This window comes from Anolis sagrei, chromosome 1, assembly GCF_037176765.1.
Source record: "Anolis sagrei isolate rAnoSag1 chromosome 1, rAnoSag1.mat, whole genome shotgun sequence".
NCBI classification, from domain to species: Eukaryota; Metazoa; Chordata; class Lepidosauria; order Squamata; family Dactyloidae; genus Anolis; species Anolis sagrei.
The window spans coordinates 140,192,320-140,213,569 of record NC_090021.1 but is presented as its reverse complement, the minus strand read 5'-3'; the positions used below and the strand labels follow the sequence as shown (position 1 = coordinate 140,213,569).

The window sequence follows — 21,250 nt, the reverse complement described above, 5'->3', positions numbered from 1 at the left end:
TCTGAACTATTAGTTTCCCCCTGAACACCCTCATTTCCATTGATAGTTTATCATTTAAGGCTATGTTCCATGACTCCCATACCATGCTTCCAGCATGAGATTGGTTACTATCTTCCAATTCCTTGCATTGCAAGTCTTGCCACTATGAGTAAAATAATCACCAATTCTTTCTTTTCCATTTCTAAATTCAATTTTGTGACGTCCATTAGTAATGCTAACCTGGCATCCGGGGTGATGTTTAGTCCTATAATGTTACATATTTCCATAAATATGTTGTTCCAAAAGCTCTTCAACAGGGGGCATTCCCACCATAAATGAAATATATGTTTCTTTGTGCATGCCATATCTCCAGCAGAGGTTACTTTGCTTCCTGTCCATCTGGTGTAGTTTAACCGGTGTGGTATACCATCTCCATATGACTTTGTACACATTTTCTTTTAATTTTATTGACAGATTCTTAATCACTCTCCATTTTGGAATCCTTTTTCAATCGAGATCTGTCAGAGGCCCTAGGTTTCCTTTTCATACTTTTTCTAACAGCTTCAGCCCTATTTCTTTGCCTATTAATCCATTGTATATTTTCGAAATTAATCCTTTCCCAGATATTTCTTGGTTTTTAAGTTTACTTTGAAACTGACATCTTTAAATATGATTTTGTCTGTAAATCTGAAGGCTTTTAAAAATCAGTTTTCTGTAAACCGTAAGCATGTTCTCTAATACATATTATCATACATATTTTATAGGAAATGTTGGAAGCACTCAAGGCTCTTTCAGCCTTTTTTGTCGAAAATAGTTTGCGTACCAGAAGAAATTTACGTGGGGATATCGAACATCGTAGTTTAGCCATAAATGAAGAATTTGTCTACATTTTCAAGCAAGTGAAAGAGGTATTTCAATTATTCTTAATGAAGGGTGGAAATCATGACATTCCCCAGATGTTGCTGAACTGCAACTTTCAGCAACCCTAATCAGCACAGCCAGGGTGAAGAATGCTGGGAGTTGTATTTCAGTGACATCTGGAGGCCTCAGGATTTCTACTCTTGTTTTAACTCTCTAGTGTGAAGTTTACCATGATACAAATTGTTCTCAAGTGAAATCCATTCTGTTCTGGCTATGATTTGCTTCTATCTTTATTATATCATGTATTTTATTTTCATGGAAGAAGAGCTTGAAACACCTTGATGCGTATTATCACATTAAAAGGTCCATGCAGGCAATTGATTTGGGTCTTAAAAATGTATAGAAAGGAGAAAGCTGTGTTTCCTTTACTATTTTTTGTATCATAAATGGATACAAGGCAATTTGGAATTATTAGTGGAAAAACTGATGTAATATTTATCACATGCAGATAGTATGCCAGATAGCACAAACTTATCCAGATCCAGGCCCCTTTGTACACTTATCCTCTAGAGCAGTGGTCCTCAACCTGTGGGTCCCCAGATGTTTTGACCTTCAACTCCCAGAAATCATAACAGCTGGTAAACTGGCTGGGATTTCTGGGAGTTGTAGGCCAAAACCTTTGCTCTAGTAAGTAAGTAAGATTCTGGGCTGAAATTCAATATTTTATATTAGAATTCTGTTAAATTTTGCATAGAAAATGTGGTTCAGTGCTGCTGATTTCTAGCTGCAAAGGATTTTAGTCCTAAAATTGCATTGATTTCAACAGAAGAAATTTAGGCTGTGCTTACAAAAGTTAAGATCATTTAAGTCTTTAAAAATGGGACTTAAATCATCTCAACTTTTGCTTCCGGGAGCTCAAACTTGTTGCTAAGTAGTTCTTATTCCACAATTTAAAGTAGGCCAGTGCGTATATCCTAATATAGATTGCTGCTGAAGATGGATTGGCAGCTGAGAAATAGTATAGGCTTGCCTGAGGGCATCCAAAGAAAGATCAGAAAAAGTAAGTGTTTGGCTCACAGCTCATTGCTTACAACAAATTCACTCCATTGTTTGTACAAATGAAACACTTCTCAAATGTACCCTTGAGATAAAAACTTGGACCACTGTAATCCTACATTGTCTCAGGAAGCCATTAATCTATCATGTCCTTGCTATTTATAATTTACAACACATGCTTTTCTTAGCTGCTGTTGTAGGGTCTTTTTTAGATCTCCGTGGACCTGCTCATATACTCCTAAGGCAAACATCTTGATGACAACTCCCTTGCTAGGCTCAGCTGCTCTTATCTGAAGCTATTATCCCATGGCTCCCATTACCGTTACTATTAAAAGTAGTGGTTGTGGCTGATGGGAGTCATTGTCCAATGATATCCACCAGTTGCCCATTTCTACTCTGAGATGAGGAAGAAGATTGGGGCATAGCATGGAAAATTACACTGGACTTCGTTGTGGTTAATATGATCATATTCTAAAATTTAAAAAATAGCCATGTTGACAAAAAAAAACTTGCCCAAAGAACAGTTAGCCACCCTCTCAATCTTTGAAAAAAAATCTCATTGGAAGCAGAAACAGAAAATTTAGAAAAGAGAGTGTGAAGTAAATAGGAAGAACTTTTGCCTGACAGTTTGAGGATCTAGGAAGCCTCAAGGAAAGAAGTGTTGTCAGCTGTCATCCTACTTTTAGTCAGAGCCATCTTCCTTACCAGTTCTTTGTTACCAGCTCAACGCCCCCTCATAAAACTCTGTGCAGAGCTGCAGGTCTGTACTTTTCACTCTAGGTTCCTAAAGCATGATGTGTTTCTGCCACTGTATCGGAATAAGTATAAGTTTGTTGTTTTCATTGCACATCTGTATCCACAGAGTGCACGGGTATGTTATACTTCTTTACCCCCAATTTCTCTTGGTTGGGAAAAAGCCAAACATGGGTCTTAATGGAGAAAAATCATTGGATATTTTTGCAACATTTCTGGAGTAGGAAAACCTCCAGAGATAGTAAACATCAAGGGATGGGGGCCAGGAGAAGGAATCTGGTGTATGTGCTGGTTTTTATTGTAACATACATTTTTTTATTTCCAGGAGCTTGAAGGCATAAATGAAGATGTGCAGTTCATGAATAACTGTTGTCAGGAGATGACTAATCACTTAAAGGTACTGTAGAAAGGTGGTGGACCTTTCTTCCGTTGAAATCAATGCAAATTATAATTTCAATAATATATATGTCAATTCCATAAATTAACTTAAAGAAGATGATTTGTGCAGTTCTTTATTTTGGTTACGGGCACAAGAATTCAATTATACTAAATTACTTCCACTGTAAAGAGATCCTCATTAATTTCTGTGTAGGAAACAGATCTAGAATTTTTTGGGGTCCAGGGTCTGCATCAGCTATTGAAATAAGGAGGGCAGTCCATATATACCAGAGTTTGTGGTCAAGACTGCGCATCTGGACTGGAATAGCTACAGATTAGCCAAGTTCACTTTTTAAAACTTTTTATTTCAGTTTGATGGTACGGATTTTTCACTCTTACCTACATCTTAATCTTACAGTAATGTATATTGTTCCCTTCCTCAATTTTATGTTCACACTTACCCTATTAGGTACATGAAGCTAGAAAATTGTAGTTGGCCCAAGATCATGAATAAAATTTATATCCAAGGAATCGATCATGGGTCCAAATGTATCTCCCGCTATGAAACACCTCAGAGATTAAGGTTGTCTGGGGAGGCCTGCTCTCAGTCCCACCTTCCTTGCAAGCACAATTGGTGGGGATGAGAAACAGGGCCTTCTCAGTGGTGGTCCCTTGGTTATGAAACTCCCTCTCCAACAACATTAGATCAGCACCCTCCCCGCTAGCCTTCAAAAGGAAAGTTAAAACCTGGCTCTGGGATCAGGCTTTCAGAGAATAGTACAGTGCAATAACAGATTTAGAATATGTGCAATAACTATGGAATGGCTTGGACTACGATTATGGATGGTGTGATTTTAATATGGAATGGAATGTTTTAAAATGTAAATATGTATTAATTTAAATTCACATTTAATATTATTGGAATTGTATGTGTTTTAAGGCATTGAATAATTGGCTATATGTAAGCCTCTTTGAGTCCCTTTCGGGGTAGAGAAAGGTGGGGTATAAATAGGGAAGAAAATAAAATAATTTTTTACAGTCCTATCCAGGGCTTTAGTCTGTACACAGTGACAGCGAATATGGACCTGGCTCAAATAACAGGAAAACAGTATATAAATATATTAAATAAATAAACTGAAGTTGCTTTTCCTGCTAGAGAGTGGAAAAATTGGATTGTTTAATTCTGTTTATCTTCTTACTTCGTTTAAATAACTTGTAATTGAAAGATGAAAGCAGTAGAAATGTGTTATAAGCCTTCAGTGGTATTTGGTTTTAATGATTATAATTTTAATTCCAGGCAACCAAAGAGCAAACCCAGGATTTAATAGTGAAGACAACTAAACTTCAAGCAGAGAAGTACGTTTTCTTGTTACTTGACATGTTAAATCAGAATGGTTTTAAGGATGCTGTCTCCTTTTCACTGAATAATAAATATCCCCTTAAGGCTATTTGATATACCACTTTTTCTGCTGCCAAATCTCAGATAAAAGTTACCATGGAAATGGTGAGAAGATGTTACATTACTCTGTCCTGAAAAGTGTTGTTTCTGAACCAGGGCACTGAGTTTTAACAAAACATGTCACATGAGAAGCTAACAGAATTTATTGCACAATCCTAAGGTTCTATTCTTTATTAACTACACTTTGTACTGCCCAGTAGCAAGAACTCTGTAAGTATTTCATAAAACAGAGGTGATGCCATAAAATGAGAGAATAAAGTATACTATAAATCAAACACAAAACAGCCACAGAATAAATTTAAAACCAACCACAAAAGGCTTCAGCAATGTAAGTAGCAGTATTGCCGTAAAAACAAACAGACTAATAAGCTTGCAGAATAAAATGTGCCTAACCGAGCACAGAAAACAACAGTGTTTTTAAACCAAGCAGACTAATAACCTTGGGGAACAAAATATTCCTAAATAATGCACAAAAGAGCTCAGTTTGGCCACTTTGTCTGAGAAGGGCCTTCCACCACTGGGCAGACTCAACAAGAAGGTCTTTCATCTTGTAGTTCCCTTCCTCACATAATTTGAGAGGTTTGTCCATAGCAGGATTTCAAGAAATGATCTTTGTGTTAATGAAGATGCATATAAGTGCGTGGATGCATGGGTTGTAATCTTATATGCATATCCACAAATGTATGTTTGATTCAAATCAGTGGAATTAACTTTTTGGGTGAAAGTTTGTAGATTTGCAGCTTGCATGTATTAAAGAAGTACTATTCTAGGATTTCAAAACATAAATGTTTATGATGAGGATTACAACACTGAATTATTTCACAGTACATGCTGTTTTCTCTTCTTTGTATGTCTCTGTAATAAATATACCTGAACTAAAACTTGTGCATGAGATTTAGTTGCTTCATCTTTTGTATACACTTCATTCAACTTCAGTGTAGCAATAATATTATTGCTGTCCAAGGGTCTTATCATATCACTCCTTTATTCTGCATTATTTCGTTTTTAATCAGCCCTGGATAGACTTGTGAGCACTGACACTATCTCACCTTTCCTGCAGTTGCATTTTAAGAGTGTAATTTGCATGGAGTTTTTGTCTACATCAATTGCATCATTATCAATTGTTATACCCTGTGGTTGGTTTGAATATTGTTCTTAAGTTGTGTCCGTAATAGTGCTACAACAGCAAAATGGTATAATTCTAGGATGTAAGTCCCTCATATTTGATGCCTATACCAAGAATTATTTTTCTGGGTTGCTGTGAGTTTTCCGGGCTGTATGGCCATGTTCCAGAAGCAGTCTCTCCTGACGTTTCACCCACATCTATGGCAGGCATCCTCAGAGGTTGTGAGGTATATTGGAAACTAAGCAAGGGAGGTTTATATATCTGTTTCTCCCAGGGTGGGAGAAACAACTCTTGTCTTTTGGAGGCAAGTATGAATGTTGCAATTTATCACCTTGATCATTTATTTATTTATTTATCTCATACATTTATCTCCCATCCTTCTCATCACTTGAGGGGTATTCAGAGCAGCCTCACAATCAGCAACCATTAGATGCCCAAACAAAGACAATTGTAATAACAATTTACATTTGAAACAAATAGTTGAAATATCAAATATAAAAACATCCAATTAAAATTACTCAAGTTCAAGTCATAATCCAGGTCTGTCCTGGATGCGATTAGCTTTGCAAAGCCTTGCAGCTTCAACCCTGGCTGATTCCTGCCTGGGGAAACCCTTTGTTAGCAGGTGTTAGCTGCCCCTGATTGTTTCTTGTCTGGAATTCCCCTGTTTTCAGAGTGTTGTTCTTTATTTATTGTCCTAATTTTAGAGTTTTTTTAAATACTGGTGGCCAGATTTTGTTCATTTTCATGGTTTTCTCCTTTTTGTTGAAATTGTCGACATGGTTATGTATTTCAATTGCTCCTCTGTGTAGTCTGACATGGTGGTTGTTAGAGTGGTCCAGCATTTCTGTGTTCTCAAATAATATGCTGTGTCCAGGTTGGTTCATCAGGTGCTCTGCTATGAATGACTTCTCAGGCTGAGTTAGTTTGCAGTGCCTTTCATCTTCCTTGATTCGTGTTTGGGTGCTGCATTTGGTAGTCCCCATGTAGACTTGTCCACAGCTGCATGGTATACGGGAGACTCCTGCAGAGGTGAGAGGATCCCTCTTCCCCTTTTCTGAACATAGCATTCATTGGATTTTCTTAGTGAGTCTGTAGATAGTTTGTCTTTTTCTGTTCTCAAAACAGGGCCTGAGTGTAAACACAGTTGTACATAGTGTAAGTAAACTATTACAGTATGACATATTGTGCAGTTTGGAACAGAATGCAAATTTTATAAAATGTGTGAAATAAATTAGACTTTACCATAACATTACAAATCAACCTTTTAATTGCAGCCAAAGATTGGAATTAAAAGCACAAATAGCAGATGCTTTCATAACAGAGTTCCAGCTTTCTCCAGAAGAGATGAACATCCTTCGAGGTGCAAGAGATGGGCCTGTTACAGAGGTAACTATACTGTGAAGATATAGTAGTAGCTTTATAGCCTGGCAGCTTAGGAAGAATTTCCCCCCAATTCTCACTTTTCCTTTATTATGATATAATAATGTTTCCTATAACAAGGCTTCACAAAGTGGGTGGACACACAAAGATTTTTCAACACCTTGTCTGTTATATAACAGTTGCCTGGAAGTCCATGAATAAGAGAGACCCCAAAGATCTCGAGGTGTGAAGGAAGCAGGAACTAGTAAGATGTGAGAACAGATTTCAGTCCTGTGTGAAGATAGAAGGGCTTTTCATGGGACCTAAACTTCAAAATGTAGGCTTGATTTCAAAAATAGAAGTAGTATAAACTCTTGCTTTATAGTTGTTTTGCAAAATGTTATTTGAGTGGTGGTTGCTCAATTCCTATGCTGTTTTGTTACATTGTGCTGCTTCTTCCATTCCTTGCTATTTCCCATAACATGTATAGTCATAGGACTTGTTTTGAGCAAACATTCCAATAAAACCAAACATTCTATTCCGCACACATGGCTCGCCCACTGTCACTGTGGTTGTAATTTTATATTGCTAATGTATTTATATGTTTTGTTTTTTTCTTTTATTAATATGTAACTATGATGTTGTTGCTTGTTGTTTGTATTTTTGTTTTTACTTTGTTGTAATTTGTTGTTTGGGCTTGGCCTCCTGTAAGCCACCCTGAGTCCCCGTTGGGGGAGATGGTGGCGGGGTATAAATAATAATAATAATTATTATTATTATTATTATTATTATTATTATTATTCTGAAAGCTCATGAGCACCAATAGAAACCAATATTTATTTATGCTTTTCTACTTTCCAGTTTGAATTGTTAGCCACTCCACCAAACAATATGGCACAAATTGTGGGCTTCATCCAAGCTCATGGTTTGTTTGAACCAGAACATTGTAGTGACCAGATTCCTAGCTTGAGACTGCAAAAAAAGTCATTTTGACTCATTGCTATTATGTCAGTTCAAAGGTCTCAAATGCATGCAAATTTTTGAGATCTAATGATCTCTTCATTGAGGTAGATATTACAAAATTAGTTTTGCTTTAGGAGCAGAATAGGAGTGAGGAGAATGCTAACTATTTAGAAGTAACATGAGGATAGTTAGAATGCAGGAGATAGAACTGACAGTCCTGTCATTTTTAATGAGGACAGGAGTCTTCTTTGTGAATTCTGTATGTGCAAGGTCATGTTTAAGTTGATGGAAGTAAGTCTAAGAATAGTCATCTCTCTGTTAACACTAATCCTATATCTTTTTATTGAAGAATTTTTTTAAAGTATTGGGAAGAGTCAAGCAAATTCACAATGATGTCAAAATCCTTCTCCGCACAAACCAGCAGAGATCAGGGTGAGTCTTCAGAGAACAGATACAGAGCAACCCCTGAGAAGTATTATACTTCATTGATGGAGTTCAACTATATAATGTATGCTATTTGTAATACAATGTTGTTGTGTGCCTTCATATCATTTCTGACTCATGGCAGTCCTAACACAGGACAAGATATGCAGGGGCGGCTCAACCCATTTCACAAAGTAAGCGTTTGCAGTATAGTTGATTTTGCCCAGGGGCGCTCTTGAGGCGCTCTTGGGGGAAAATAGACCTTGACATATGCGAGTTGTAGTTACTGGGATGTATAGTTCACCTACAATCAAAGAGCATTCTGAACTCCACCAATGATGGAATTGAACCAAATATGGCACACAGAACTCCCACAATGAACAGAAAATATATATCAGTGATTGGTTGGGGGAGGGGGAGGCGCCAAAATACTGTTTGCTTACCGTTGAAAATTACCTAGGGCCGCCTCTAAAGATATGTTTAGAGTGGGTTTACCTTTGCCTTCCTCTGAGACTGAGAGAGAGAGAGAGAGATTTTCCCCAAGGACACCCGAAGGATATCTATGGCTAAGCAGGGATTCAAATCCTGGTCTCCAGGGTCGTTGTCTGATGCTCAAACCACTACACCACATTGGGTTTCAGTAATAATATGTAGAAATGTATATCGATAAAAGTTGTGTAGATGAATGACATATTTAAGATGTTTTTGTTTACACAAAAGACATTTTAAAGTCTTTTAATGTTACAATTTGCAGCCTGGAGATTATGGAACAGATGGCTTTACTTCAAGAGACTTCATATGAGCAACTCTACCGATGGGCACAAGGTATCTTTTAGTCTTTTTGAAATTACTCTTTGTTTCTTAAAAAAACTATATGGTCACACGCTGTTACTTACTTAAATGTGTAACTGTAGTCAGTACTCTTGGGTTGAACATCTTGGTTAAATATAACTCTGAAGCCACTGTAGCTGTGAATTTTAACTTTTCAACCTCCAAGTCTTCAGGATGGATCTACACTGCCATGTAATCCAGATTTTCAAAGCAGATAATCCACATTATCTGGTTTGAACTGGATTATATGAGTCTATGCTGCAATATAGTCCAATCCAAAGCAGATAATCTGGATTTTATATAACAGTGTAGAAGGGACCTCAGATTTACCTCTGAGCAGAAATATCAGTAGTGGCATGGAGAGTCATACTAGTGACTTCTTGTGTTTTCTGCAACTGTGCTGTTACGCATGCATTTCCCTTAGCAAACAAGTGATAAAAGGCAGGCGTGTGTCCTTCAGTGTATAGTGGACACCGGCTTGGATGACAGTGCTTTATGAAAACGAAAATAGTAAAATCGCAATGTTTTCCCTTAAATTTTAACAGTGTAAGATAGAGACAGGAGATTTTAAACGTTTAATGATGAAGGAGTGTTATGTTTGGCCTGAATCCAAATACTAACATGAAAATGAGAATGTTTCTTCTTGTTATTTTGTAGGTGAATGCAGGGCTTTAACCCAAGAATCCTGTGATATTTCTCCAGTTCTAGCGCAAGCAATGGAAGCTTTACAAGACAGGCCTGTTCTGTATAAGTATGTTCCATGTTTTCATGACAGCAAGTGATATAGTTTTGGAATTAATATGATAGAACTTGCCCTGACTAGTACCTAAACTAAAACGTTACAGGTTCATGGCGAGATAAAGTGTCTCAAGAGACCTATGACTTACGTCACTCCACATTTCCATTGCTTCTTCCTGCTAACATTTAGAATGACAACCTATAATATCAGTAGGCTTTGCGTACTTGCTTGCAGTTCACACTCATGGCATCATGCAGCTGTTCCCAGGTAGAAGGAAAAGAGACACAGGATGCTATCTCTTATAACATCAGGTTCTACCCATTTTATCTTTATTTTAGTTTAGTTTAGTTTAATAAGTCGGTCTGCAAGTTGCTAGGCCTCTATTGAGAGCATTAGATAGGGGAAGCCCTGGTCCTTGAAAGCAGACTTCACAGCATCTCATGGCCAGTCCAAAGAACTGTATTACTGGTGTTCATGCCCATTTTCTATCCTTGAAAGTCCTTTCTGCGCTCCATGACTTTGCCCCATCATATCCACAACATGTCAGAAAGTTCCTTAAAAATTACATCAAGTTTGGCAAAGGGGGAAGAGACAAAAGAGTAAAATATTAAAGGCATTTATCAAAGATTCTTATTCTAATAATTTGATAGGCAACATCAGCTTGTGAGCCATATATGGGTCCCCCTGCCTGCTCTTGTCTGTCATAACCAATAGGAAAATATGGATTTATTGTATTGTTTTATTGTTTTAATGCTTGTTGATGTATTGTTTTAATTATTATTTATGTTTAATTGTGGTTTTACTATTGTAATTGTTTGTATTGGCATCGTATCGGTGCCCAATGTAAGGCATTGAATTTTGCCATTATTTATGTGTAATCTGCTTTGAGTCCCCCCAGGGGTGAGAAAGGCGGTATATAAATACTGTAAATAAATAAATAAATAAATAAATAATATTGTCGATCCTCTGAAGATGCCAGCAACAGGTGCAGGTGAAACATCAGGAGAAAATGCTACTCGACCATGGCCATACAGCCTGGAAGCCACACAACACCCTATGGGTTTGTTGCTTTTATGCTTCTCAGAAATGAGAGCCCCCACTTGAACAATTGGACTTAAGACCTATTCAGTATGAGAAACTTCCAAGGAGTGCTTGATATTGGCCACAAGGTGGCAGTAATGAAGTACCCTTGTATAGATCGAACCTGCCATACTGAAATACACTGAAAAATTGTACTTTTATTTGTGGTTTCATGACACACTATCCTTTGAGAGCAATATATGTGGAAGCGCTTTTGAATCATTCTCAGATTCAGTTCTCTGTTTCTTTTTCAATCCTTCACACTAGAAAAAAAATGTGAGTGATAGGCCTCTGTTATATTGCTTCCAGACTAGTCCAAAAATTAAATAACTACTCATTGCAATAGCATACATAATATGGATGGTAATATAGGAACAAGGCCATCTCAAAAGCAGTTGCCAACTATTTTGCCAGAGGCAAATGTATTTTTTTATTAGGATTCAGAAGCAACAAGCACTCAAGTGTTTCACAGTTCAAGAAAGAAACCAACTCTTACAGGAGACTTGAGTCTTTTAGGAACATAAAAATGACTGGAGCAACTGTACACACCAGACTTATCTACTTGATATTAAAATAGACTAATGCATTTTTTCCTTATACCAACTTGCTTCCACATCTACTCTGGGAGCAATATTATAGGGACTAATCATGCTCTTCTGCCAAGTGGGAAAATGTGTTGCTGATGCAAAAAATAGCAAAAACTCGGTCCAGTATAGACCTTGAGTAATTTAATACTTGCTCAATTTGAAAATTTTGTGCCATCTTAATTAATTATTTATTTACTTACTTACTTAATTTATATACTGTTTTTCTCATCCTGAGGGGACTCAAAGTGGTTTCCAACATAATCGTGGCAAAATTCAATGCCGAACATGCTTGCAAAAACCAAAACATAATTTGTAGACAATAACATATATTTTAAATTAAGAACTTTAAATTAAGAGGGTCTTTTGCCCAGGAAGTTTTTTGTGCAGCAGGTTTCCATACCCATAAAATGATATTTCTTTCGATTGTAGATACACTCTTGATGAGTTTGCAACTGCCAGAAGAAGTGCTGTGGTCCGTGGTTTCATAGATGCTCTCACCAGAGGTGGTCCCGGAGGCACCCCCCGACCCATCGAAATGCATTCCCATGATCCTTTAAGGTACAACAGTTGTAAAAGTGCTTTTTTGTTGCTAAGATAATCTATGTATTGGCCTTTCGTTCTTTCTTGTATTTTGCTGCTGATCTTATTTATAATGGTTATTTTTATTGAATTCTGTTGTTTTATTCTGCTCATCTTCTTCACTGCCGTACTAGTAGTTTAAATTAATTTTAAATGCATAAAACAATAAAATTAACATGTCATGGTTCTTGGTTTCAGATATGTAGGAGATATGTTGGCATGGCTGCATCAAGCTACAGCTTCTGAAAAAGAGCACCTGGAAGCCCTGTTAAAGTACATAACTACTGAAGGTATTACTCAGTTATAAGAAATGTGGATGTGATTTCGTTACGTAATGTGATGAGAAGCAATTACCAGTTTGTCTTCAATTTTTTTCTGTATCGGTACTCCTGATATTGGAGTAGTACTGATAGTGATATTGATCTTGTCGAACTCAAATGTGAAAGCTCAAGCATGTTAAATATGGGGGCGTTGATCCTTTAAGACTGTAGACAAGGAGGAAGCGGATGTAAAGTAAGAGTATATGATATTTTTATATGTATTATTTAGATAGTAGACTATGACCCCTTAAAGGAAATATATTATCAGATAAAAGATTATGGAACATTAATAGATAGAAAGTATTGCACTGTATGCAACAAACACTTGCAAATGTATGTTTACTTGAATGAATAAATAAATCATAGTTCTCCTGCAATCCATGAAGTGGTTGAGTTGCTTCCATTGTGTTTGCTTTTGTGACCAGCGTTAACATGTATGCTCAGGTGCTTTGAACAATATCCATTGTGTGTTTACTTGCAGGAGTAGAAGAAAACATGCAAGAAGTGGTTGGACATATCACAGAAGGTGTTTGCCGACCTCTCAAGGTAGAGCATAAACTATTACATGTAGAGAACCTGTGAATTATTATTATCATTATCAACAACATGATAATATTATTAATCATGGTAAATGACCACAATGCTTTCTGATGCTGTCATGATGTTGAACTCTTAAGCATCATTTAATGTTCCTAGTCAGTCGAAAGGCAGGTCAGGGAATAGTTCCGTTCAGGTTTTAATTCTTTATCGCCATAGGTCATCACAATGTAAAAACAAAGGGATAAAGCAAATAGCAAATAACAGAGTTAAATTATAATGTGGAAATTCCAATATACTTTTAATATTCTAAACATACCAAAAAAAATTCAAATATACAAAAAAAGCCAGTGAGCAGTGAGACTAGTGCTATTAACGAAGGTGCAGCTCTTTAGCGATACTAGAATCTTTATTAAAAAGTAAAATTTATGTGTTTTGACAGCCAGACCAGTTATTTTTAAATGCCCACAAAGTATTTTTCTCTAATTTCCTGTAACAAAGAACAAATAAACAAATAGTGAGGGAGGTTGTCAGTGTTATCCAGGCCACAGGAACCATAATGTAAATGGCAAGGAGACTTAGGCTAATTGCGGAGAGCATTAGCTGGAACCTAGTTAAACTCCCTGAAACAAAACTTTTCAATTTAAAAGTATCTTCTGAGCCTATAAGGTGTGTAAATAAATTATACTATGAGGAAATTTAAACTGAGGTGGAATAGGAAATTTTTTTCTTGCATGAACATATAGTTTGAATTTTTTTATTTGATGGAAACTTGTCTTTCTGGGAAAAATAAATTTCCAAAAACCAGATGAATAAAGAAGACATGTGATATTTTGACACTAATATATATTTTTATTAGAAGCTAAGAGCCAGTTGTTCCAGAAAATATAATTTTTCTTAGATGGTTTCTGGTATTCCTTATAGACTTTACCAAAAATTAAAGATAGAGATAAACAGACTGATCTTCATGAGCTAGGCTGTGAGCTCATTTCCAGCTGCAAACTCCATAGCTGGTGCAATGTGGCGCTCCCAAGATAGTTCTTAAAATTCTGTTCTGGTTGCCACCTAGGTCTGCAGGAACTTGAAAACCACAAATCTCAGATCCATAGAGGTGCAGTGTTGTTTTGAACTGAACTGTGTTACATATCTTTTAAAATTCTTTTAGCAAGGGTGTGATTTTTTAAAAATACCATTAATGGTTTAATTCAATTTCAATGCTCACTTTTGGTATATTTTAATTGCTTGTTTTGTTTTTGTTTTTTAAAAGTGAGTTGTTTTGAGACCCATTTTTAGGGGGAGATGGAGAACTAGATACATCATCATCACCACCATCACCACCACCATCATAGATTTAGAACATTTTCTCCATAGGTTGCTGGTCATAGTGGAAGAGTCTTAGAATCTAAAATAGCCATATTTTCTTGTAATTGATTTTTAGATAGATGATGAATTAAATTGAACTTTTAAAAAATACCCTACAAATTAAACACGTGTTTCTTTGTTTCTCATTGTATTTCATCAGGTTAGAATTGAACAGGTGATAGTGGCTGAACCAGGAGCAGTTCTTCTATACAAAATTTCTAATCTTCTTAAATTCTATCACCATACCATCAGGTAAGCAAAATGCAAAACTGAAAATAAAATACCCTTTTCCCCTTGGGATTTCAGTGCGAAGACTGTTAGTTTGAAGAGAAAAAATAATGATCATCTCCCAAAGTGCTATTTTTATTAAGAAAAAACACCCATACTTTTTAAAAAACCTTTTCTTCCCGTTGTTGATAGTTGAATTTAAATATATCTAGGCATTATAGCACAAAGTTCATAAGGTATTTCCAGATTAGCATCTTATTTTGAAAAAATTTCTAGGTCCTCACTTGGGCCCTTACCCAATTTATGAATATGATGCTGATAGGGATCAAAACATGAGTGGAGAATGTGTGGTCCCTCTGATGTTCTTAGACTGCAGCTCCCACTATCTGTCACCAGTGGCTGTGGTGGATTTGCAGTCCAACAACATCTGGAGAAAACGCATTTCCCCTCTCCATTTTTAGGACCTAACTTCAAAACTGTATATTTGATAACAGGAAAAAATATGGTGCACAATAGAAAGGATTTAAATCAGCTGTTTTAAAGTGCTGAATACAAGAAAATAAATATCTCAGGTATTTTCTGTCCCTTGTCTTCATTTTTTTCAGTAATATTGTGGGGAACAGTGCTGCTGTGCTCTTAACAACCATAGAAGAGATGCATCTGTTGAGTAAAAAGATATTCTTCAATAGTTTGGGCCTTCATGCAAGTAAACTGATGGATAAGGTATGTTTTACAAATGAGTGGTTTTCTCTTCTGCTGCCATAGAAAAGTCTTGATATTTGTGTGTCAACTGATATAATAATATAATAAAACTTTATTTATACCCCGCCACCGTCTCCCCAAGGGGACTCGGGGCGGCTTACATGAGGCCAACCAAACCCAGCAGTACAACAATGCAAGTATACAATATAAAAATAAAACAATAAAATTTAAGAAAATAAGATAAAATACAAGAAACAGTATAAATAAATACACCAGAACAATATGAAAGCACAATATTTGAACACAGAAAGTTCAAATATTGATCTTCTGTATTACAAGATGGCATTGGATTATAGCTTAAATACTATGCAATACAGACTCTTTAAAAACAGATTCCTTAGCTCATCAACAGTCTTGAACCAGCAGATCCAAGTTCACTGATCAATCAGTGAGTAATTTATTACAATCATAGACCAGCATAATGCTGACTGTCTTACTTGTGCCACTTTCTCTCACATGTTACCACTGCTAGAAGGCTGTTAGGAATTGTGGGAACTGAAATCCAAAACACCTGGAGGGCCAAATTTTGCCCATGCCTGCTGCTATATACAATACATAAGTGAGGTTTTGAGAAACATGCTCCTTCTATATGTTATTAGGTCCACGCCCTCAATATGTCCAGAGCTTCTGAGCTTGTTTTATTACAGTATTCATTATTGTTTGTTTTGCAGATTGAATTGCCACCTGCAGACCTTGGCCCAAGCTCTGCACTGAACCAAACACTTGCCCTGCTGCGTGAGGTTCTAGCATCTCATGACTCCTGCGTTATTCCTTTGGATACTCGTCAAGCTGACTTTGTACAGGTACATTCATGGCTACACTTTCGTGAATCTATCATTACCAAGCTATAACTCTCTGGCCGAAGAATCAGGTCTATTCATGCCAGAGAGCATTTTTACTCTTTCTCTTACTACCCTGAGAACAAGCCCTATAAGGAACGGCTTAAAGAGCTGGGCATGTTTAGCCTGCAGAAGAGAAAGTTGAGAAAGAGACATGATGAGGGCCATGTATAAATATGTGAGGGGAAGTCATAGGGAGGAGAGAGAAAGCTTGTTTTCTGCTGCTCTGGAAACTAGGACGCAATGGGAAAATGGCTTCAAACTACAGGAAAGGAGATTCCACCTGAACATGAGGAAGAACCTCCTAACCGTGAAAGCTGTTCAGCAGTGGAACTCTCTACCCCGGAGTGTGGTGGATGCTTCTTCTTTGGAAGCTATTAAACAGAGGCTTGGATGGCCATCTGCCAGGGGTGCTTTGAATGTGATTTTCCTGCTTCTTGGCAGGGGGTTGGATGGCCCACAAGGTCTCTTCTATCTCTAGGATTCTATAGTCTATTCCCTTGTTTTTCAGAAAAAAACTACCGTTTATTGTCGAAAGCTTTCATGGCTGGAATCACTGGGTTGTTGTAGGTTTTTTCGGGCTATATGGCCATGTTCTAGAGGCATTCTCTCCTGACGTTTCGCCTGCATCTATGGCAAGCATCCTCAGAGGTAGTGAGGTCTGTTGGAACTAGGAAAATTGGGATTATATATCTGTGGAATGACCAGGGTGGTAAAAGAACTGGAAAAAGCTGGAGTTAGGTGTGAATGTTTCAACTGACCACCTTGACTAGCATTTGATGGCCTGGCAGTTGTTTGGTGTGGCTTGTTGGTGCCTGGGGCAATCTTTTGTTGAGAGGTGATTAGATGTCCCTGATTGTTTTCCCTCTGTTGTTTTGCTGTTGTAATTTTAGAGTTTTTTTTAATACTGGTAGCCAGATTTTGTTCATTTTCATGGTTTCCTCCTTTCTGTTGAAATTGTCCACATGCTTGTGGATTTCAATGGCTTCTCTGTGTAGTCTGACACAGTGATTGTCAGAGTGGTCGAGCATATGCTGTGTCTAGGTTGGTTCATCAGGTGCTCTGCTATTGCTGACTTCTCTGGTTGAAGTAGTCTGCGGAGAAGACCACCCCTAAGTCTGAAACAACTTCAAGGCACACTATGATAGGTTCGTCGTAGGGTCACAGAAGTAAAAAATAACTCAAAGACACATAACTATAACTGTGATAATTAAAGTCTGTGATTCTGTGTTTAAAAGCACAGCCCTGAAAGTAAGACTTTGCAGCCAACAGAATGTGAACATGTCCACATCTTGGATATCCATATTTCTTGGGATGTGTATATTGTATTTAATATGCATCCCAGAGCCCTTCCAAACAGCCATATAACCCAAAATATCATGGCAGATAATCCACAATATCTGCTTTGAACTAGATTTCAGTGTGCCTTCCCAGAATAAGGAAACTCCCAGCAATATGTCCCTAATTGCACTTTATTAGTGATCTAGAACTGTCTGTACGCCCCATTTTTCCCCGAAATTCTATCCTAGTTATATTTCACCTGGTCTTGTCCAGCATTATTTTTAAAATTTTAACTATTACATTTGGCCCAGCCACTGGTTTTTAAATGTTATTGTGTTATTGTCGATGTTTACTGCCTATTTTTTGTTATGAGTTTTATTTTATTGTTTGTATTACTGCTGTTGTTGTTTTTTGCTGATGTATTGTGGGCTCGGCCTCATGTAAGCTGCACCGAGTCCCTTGGGGAGATGGTAGTGGGGTATAAATAAAGTATTATTATTATTATTATTATTATCTGACTCCACACTGCCATATAATCCACTTCAATGTGGATTTTATATAGTTGTGTGGAAGAGGCCCCAGTTGATCAAACCTGTCCTTTTCTCTGAGTACCTTTGGACATGACTTCCAAGCATGACTTCCAGACATGACTTCCAAGTGTCTTTGGCCCGCTTCCACACTGCCCTAGATCCCAGGATCTGATCCAGATTATCTACTTTAAACTGGATAACATAAGTGTCTATTGCCAGATAATTTGAGATAAGATAATCTGGGATGAGATCCTGGGATATAGGGCAGCATGGAAGGGGCCTTCTTTTCTGATGCAACATAGCCTCACAAGTTCCTTTTGCAGCATCCCTTTTCTAACCAAGCATCACTCATCACTGACCTAATACAGAGTAAATTCCTTAAATCATTGACAGCATTATATCCTTCTACACTGCCATATAAAATCCAGATTATCTGTTTTGAACTGGATTATATGGCAGTGTAGACTCATACAATCGAGTTCAAAGCAGAAATGTGGATTATCTGCTTCGATAATCTGGATTATATGGCAGAGGAGAAGGGGCCTCAGTCTCTGCTAAGAGACTTAATACGATTTCCTCAATCTTATCTCCTCTTCTTTGGGAAGTTGGTACAATGAGAAATAGCTGAGACTTGTCATTGGGTACAATAATTCTTTTATGTGTGCTCTTTTATCTCTGCCTCCCCTCTTCCCTTCAGGTCCTCTCCTGTGTGCTGGATCCGCTGCTACAGATGTGCACTGTCTCTGCTAGTAACTTAGGATCTGCTGACATGGCAACCTTCATGGTGAATTCACTTCATATGATGAAGACAACACTAGCTCTGTTTGAATTCACAGATAAACGGCTTGAAATGTTACAGTATCAGGTAAATGTCCAAAGTCAACCTCCTGGTGTTTTCTTTGCCATTAAACATTAACAGGAAATAAAACATAAATGTGTGTATCCTCACAGCTTTATATATAAAGTCAACATGCAGGTGCATACAACCACAAAAAACTTCATTAATGGGGAGTTAAGATAAAAGAAACCCAAGGCAGTGAAGCAGGGAAATGTAAAGCTCAGCCATTCCTGCAGCATGAGCTATTTTTAAATGAACGGCCACACAAAATGCTGTCGTAATCCACCATTTGCTTTTGTGGATCGAATCTCCATCTCTATTTTATGCCATTCCTCTCAGGAGTAGATGCGTTGCACAGTTTTACATATTTTGAATCAGTCCTTTTTTGGAACCAGATATCTAGTGGTTTTCACAACTATGAGCCCTTTCACACAGCCATATAACCCAGAATATCAAGGCAGAATAACCCACAATATCTGCTTTGAATTGGGCTATCTGAGTCCACACTGCTATATATCCTAGTTCAAAGCAGATATTGTGGGATTTTATTCAACTGCTTGGAAGGGGCCTGAGTGGTGCAAATAGACATCCAACTAATCAATGGGATTTTTCGGTGTAATAATTAATATATTATAGAAATAGAGCAGGCAGTCATAGACACTATTTAATATTATTTGTCTGCGGTATTTATATACCACCCTTCTCAACCCCAAAGGGGACTCAGGGTGGTTCACAGTGTTGGCAACAATTCAATGCCATTGATAAAAATTGAACCTCCCCTGATAAAACATTAAACATTATTAAACACAGCACATAAAACGACATCACATATCACACAAAGATATACTCATTGTCCGTAAACAGTCCCGGGTCATTGCACTTTCAACTTTCTTTAACTTTAAATATTCCTATGATAGGAATTTGTAGATGGATGTATAGCAGGGATGTTATTGTAGGTGATTCAATAATGTAGGATTCTACTTGAAATATCCTGCACTGAGAGATATAGCTCTGATGCTGTAGCTACAAGTTGAGCATTCCTTATCTGGAGTTCTGAAATCAAAATACTCCACAATAGTCCACTTGGGTGGCTGAGATAGTGGTGCCTTTGCTTTGTGATGGTTCAGTGCAAACAAATTATGTTTTGTGCACCAAATCATTATTAAGATAAAATTAAAGGTTCCCTCTGACATTAAGTCTAGTCATGTCCAACTCTGGGGGGTGGTGCTCATCTCAGTTTCTAAGCCGGAGAATTGGTGCTGTCCATAGACGTCTCCAAGGTCATGTGGCCAGCATGACTGCATGGAGCGCTGTTACCTTCCCACGAGAGTGGTATCCATTGATCTACTCACATTTGCATGTTTTCAAATTGCTAGGCTGCCAGAAGCTGGGCCTAACAGCAGGAGCTAATCCCCAGATTTGAACTACCGACCTTTCGGTCAGCAAGTTCAGCAGCTCAGTGGTCTAACCTGCTCTGCCACTGGGGGCCCTAAATCATTATTAATCATGTATAAAAATACCTTCAGGTTGTGTGCATATGGTGCATAGGAAACATACATGAACTTATGTTTAGATTTGGTTCTCATCTGCAATAATCTCATTTACATATATGTAATACAGATATCCCAAAATCTGGAAAAAAAATCTAAAATCCTGAACACTTCTGTCCCAAGCAATTTGGATAAAAGACACTTAACCTGTACAATATCTCTCAGTTCTCCCCTCCAAGTTCCTACCTTTGAAGCCCCACAGTCTCCCTGCCACAAGGTAGACATTTTCAGTACACTGAAGAAGAAGACAAGGAGTAAGGATGTGTCTAGTTCTTTCCAAATGTTTTCAAAGTAAGCAGAGCTAGTGGTGAGGAATACTTGGAGATGTTGCTTAACAACATTGGCAGGGCTGCATTATTTCCTCTCTGGCATAAAGGGAGCCTTGAGAAAATACGTGTTCAGGAATCTTAAATACCATTAATCCCCCCCCCCCCCCCCCAAACACACACACACACACTAATCTATTACACTATGTAACATTATTTTTGTTCCTGGGTTATAAATATTTTTTCCTAGTTGGTTCTATCATAAAAACATGGGAAAAGTTTATGACACTGCAGAATATATTTTTTTTTGCGAGTCGTCCTGCAACACTTTTTGTAACAACTTAAGTGTATTCCTTAAATCCATAAACTATTAAAAGTACACAAATCATTGTTAGATAGATTCTTTATTGACAAGGAGGAAAAGCTAACATCATTAGAAACATAGAGGAAGCACTTTTAAAAAACTTAAAGTCTAAAGTCTTCTTTAAGAGTGAAAAAAGTTGAATTTTGTACTATATTTAACATCTTTTTGTTACATTACACTAGTTTTCATAGTCCCAA

At 37.3% G+C, this 21,250-nt stretch overlaps 1 protein-coding gene across 1 annotated transcript in view; it reads left to right on the top strand.

Annotated features, from left to right (window-relative positions):
• Positions 1–21,250, top strand: part of COG6 (component of oligomeric golgi complex 6) — a 36,546-nt gene that overhangs the window by 6,344 nt on the left and 8,952 nt on the right. Inside the window, exons 2-15 of the mRNA XM_067468909.1 lie at positions 744–887; positions 2,975–3,046; positions 4,325–4,383; positions 6,890–7,001; positions 8,287–8,369; positions 9,115–9,185; positions 9,849–9,942; positions 12,027–12,155; positions 12,375–12,466; positions 12,978–13,042; positions 14,556–14,647; positions 15,229–15,346; positions 16,057–16,188; positions 18,733–18,900. Of these exons, the coding sequence (XP_067325010.1) occupies positions 744–887; positions 2,975–3,046; positions 4,325–4,383; positions 6,890–7,001; positions 8,287–8,369; positions 9,115–9,185; positions 9,849–9,942; positions 12,027–12,155; positions 12,375–12,466; positions 12,978–13,042; positions 14,556–14,647; positions 15,229–15,346; positions 16,057–16,188; positions 18,733–18,900 (1,431 nt within the window). The remainder of the gene's footprint in view (positions 1–743; positions 888–2,974; positions 3,047–4,324; positions 4,384–6,889; positions 7,002–8,286; positions 8,370–9,114; positions 9,186–9,848; positions 9,943–12,026; positions 12,156–12,374; positions 12,467–12,977; positions 13,043–14,555; positions 14,648–15,228; positions 15,347–16,056; positions 16,189–18,732; positions 18,901–21,250) is intronic.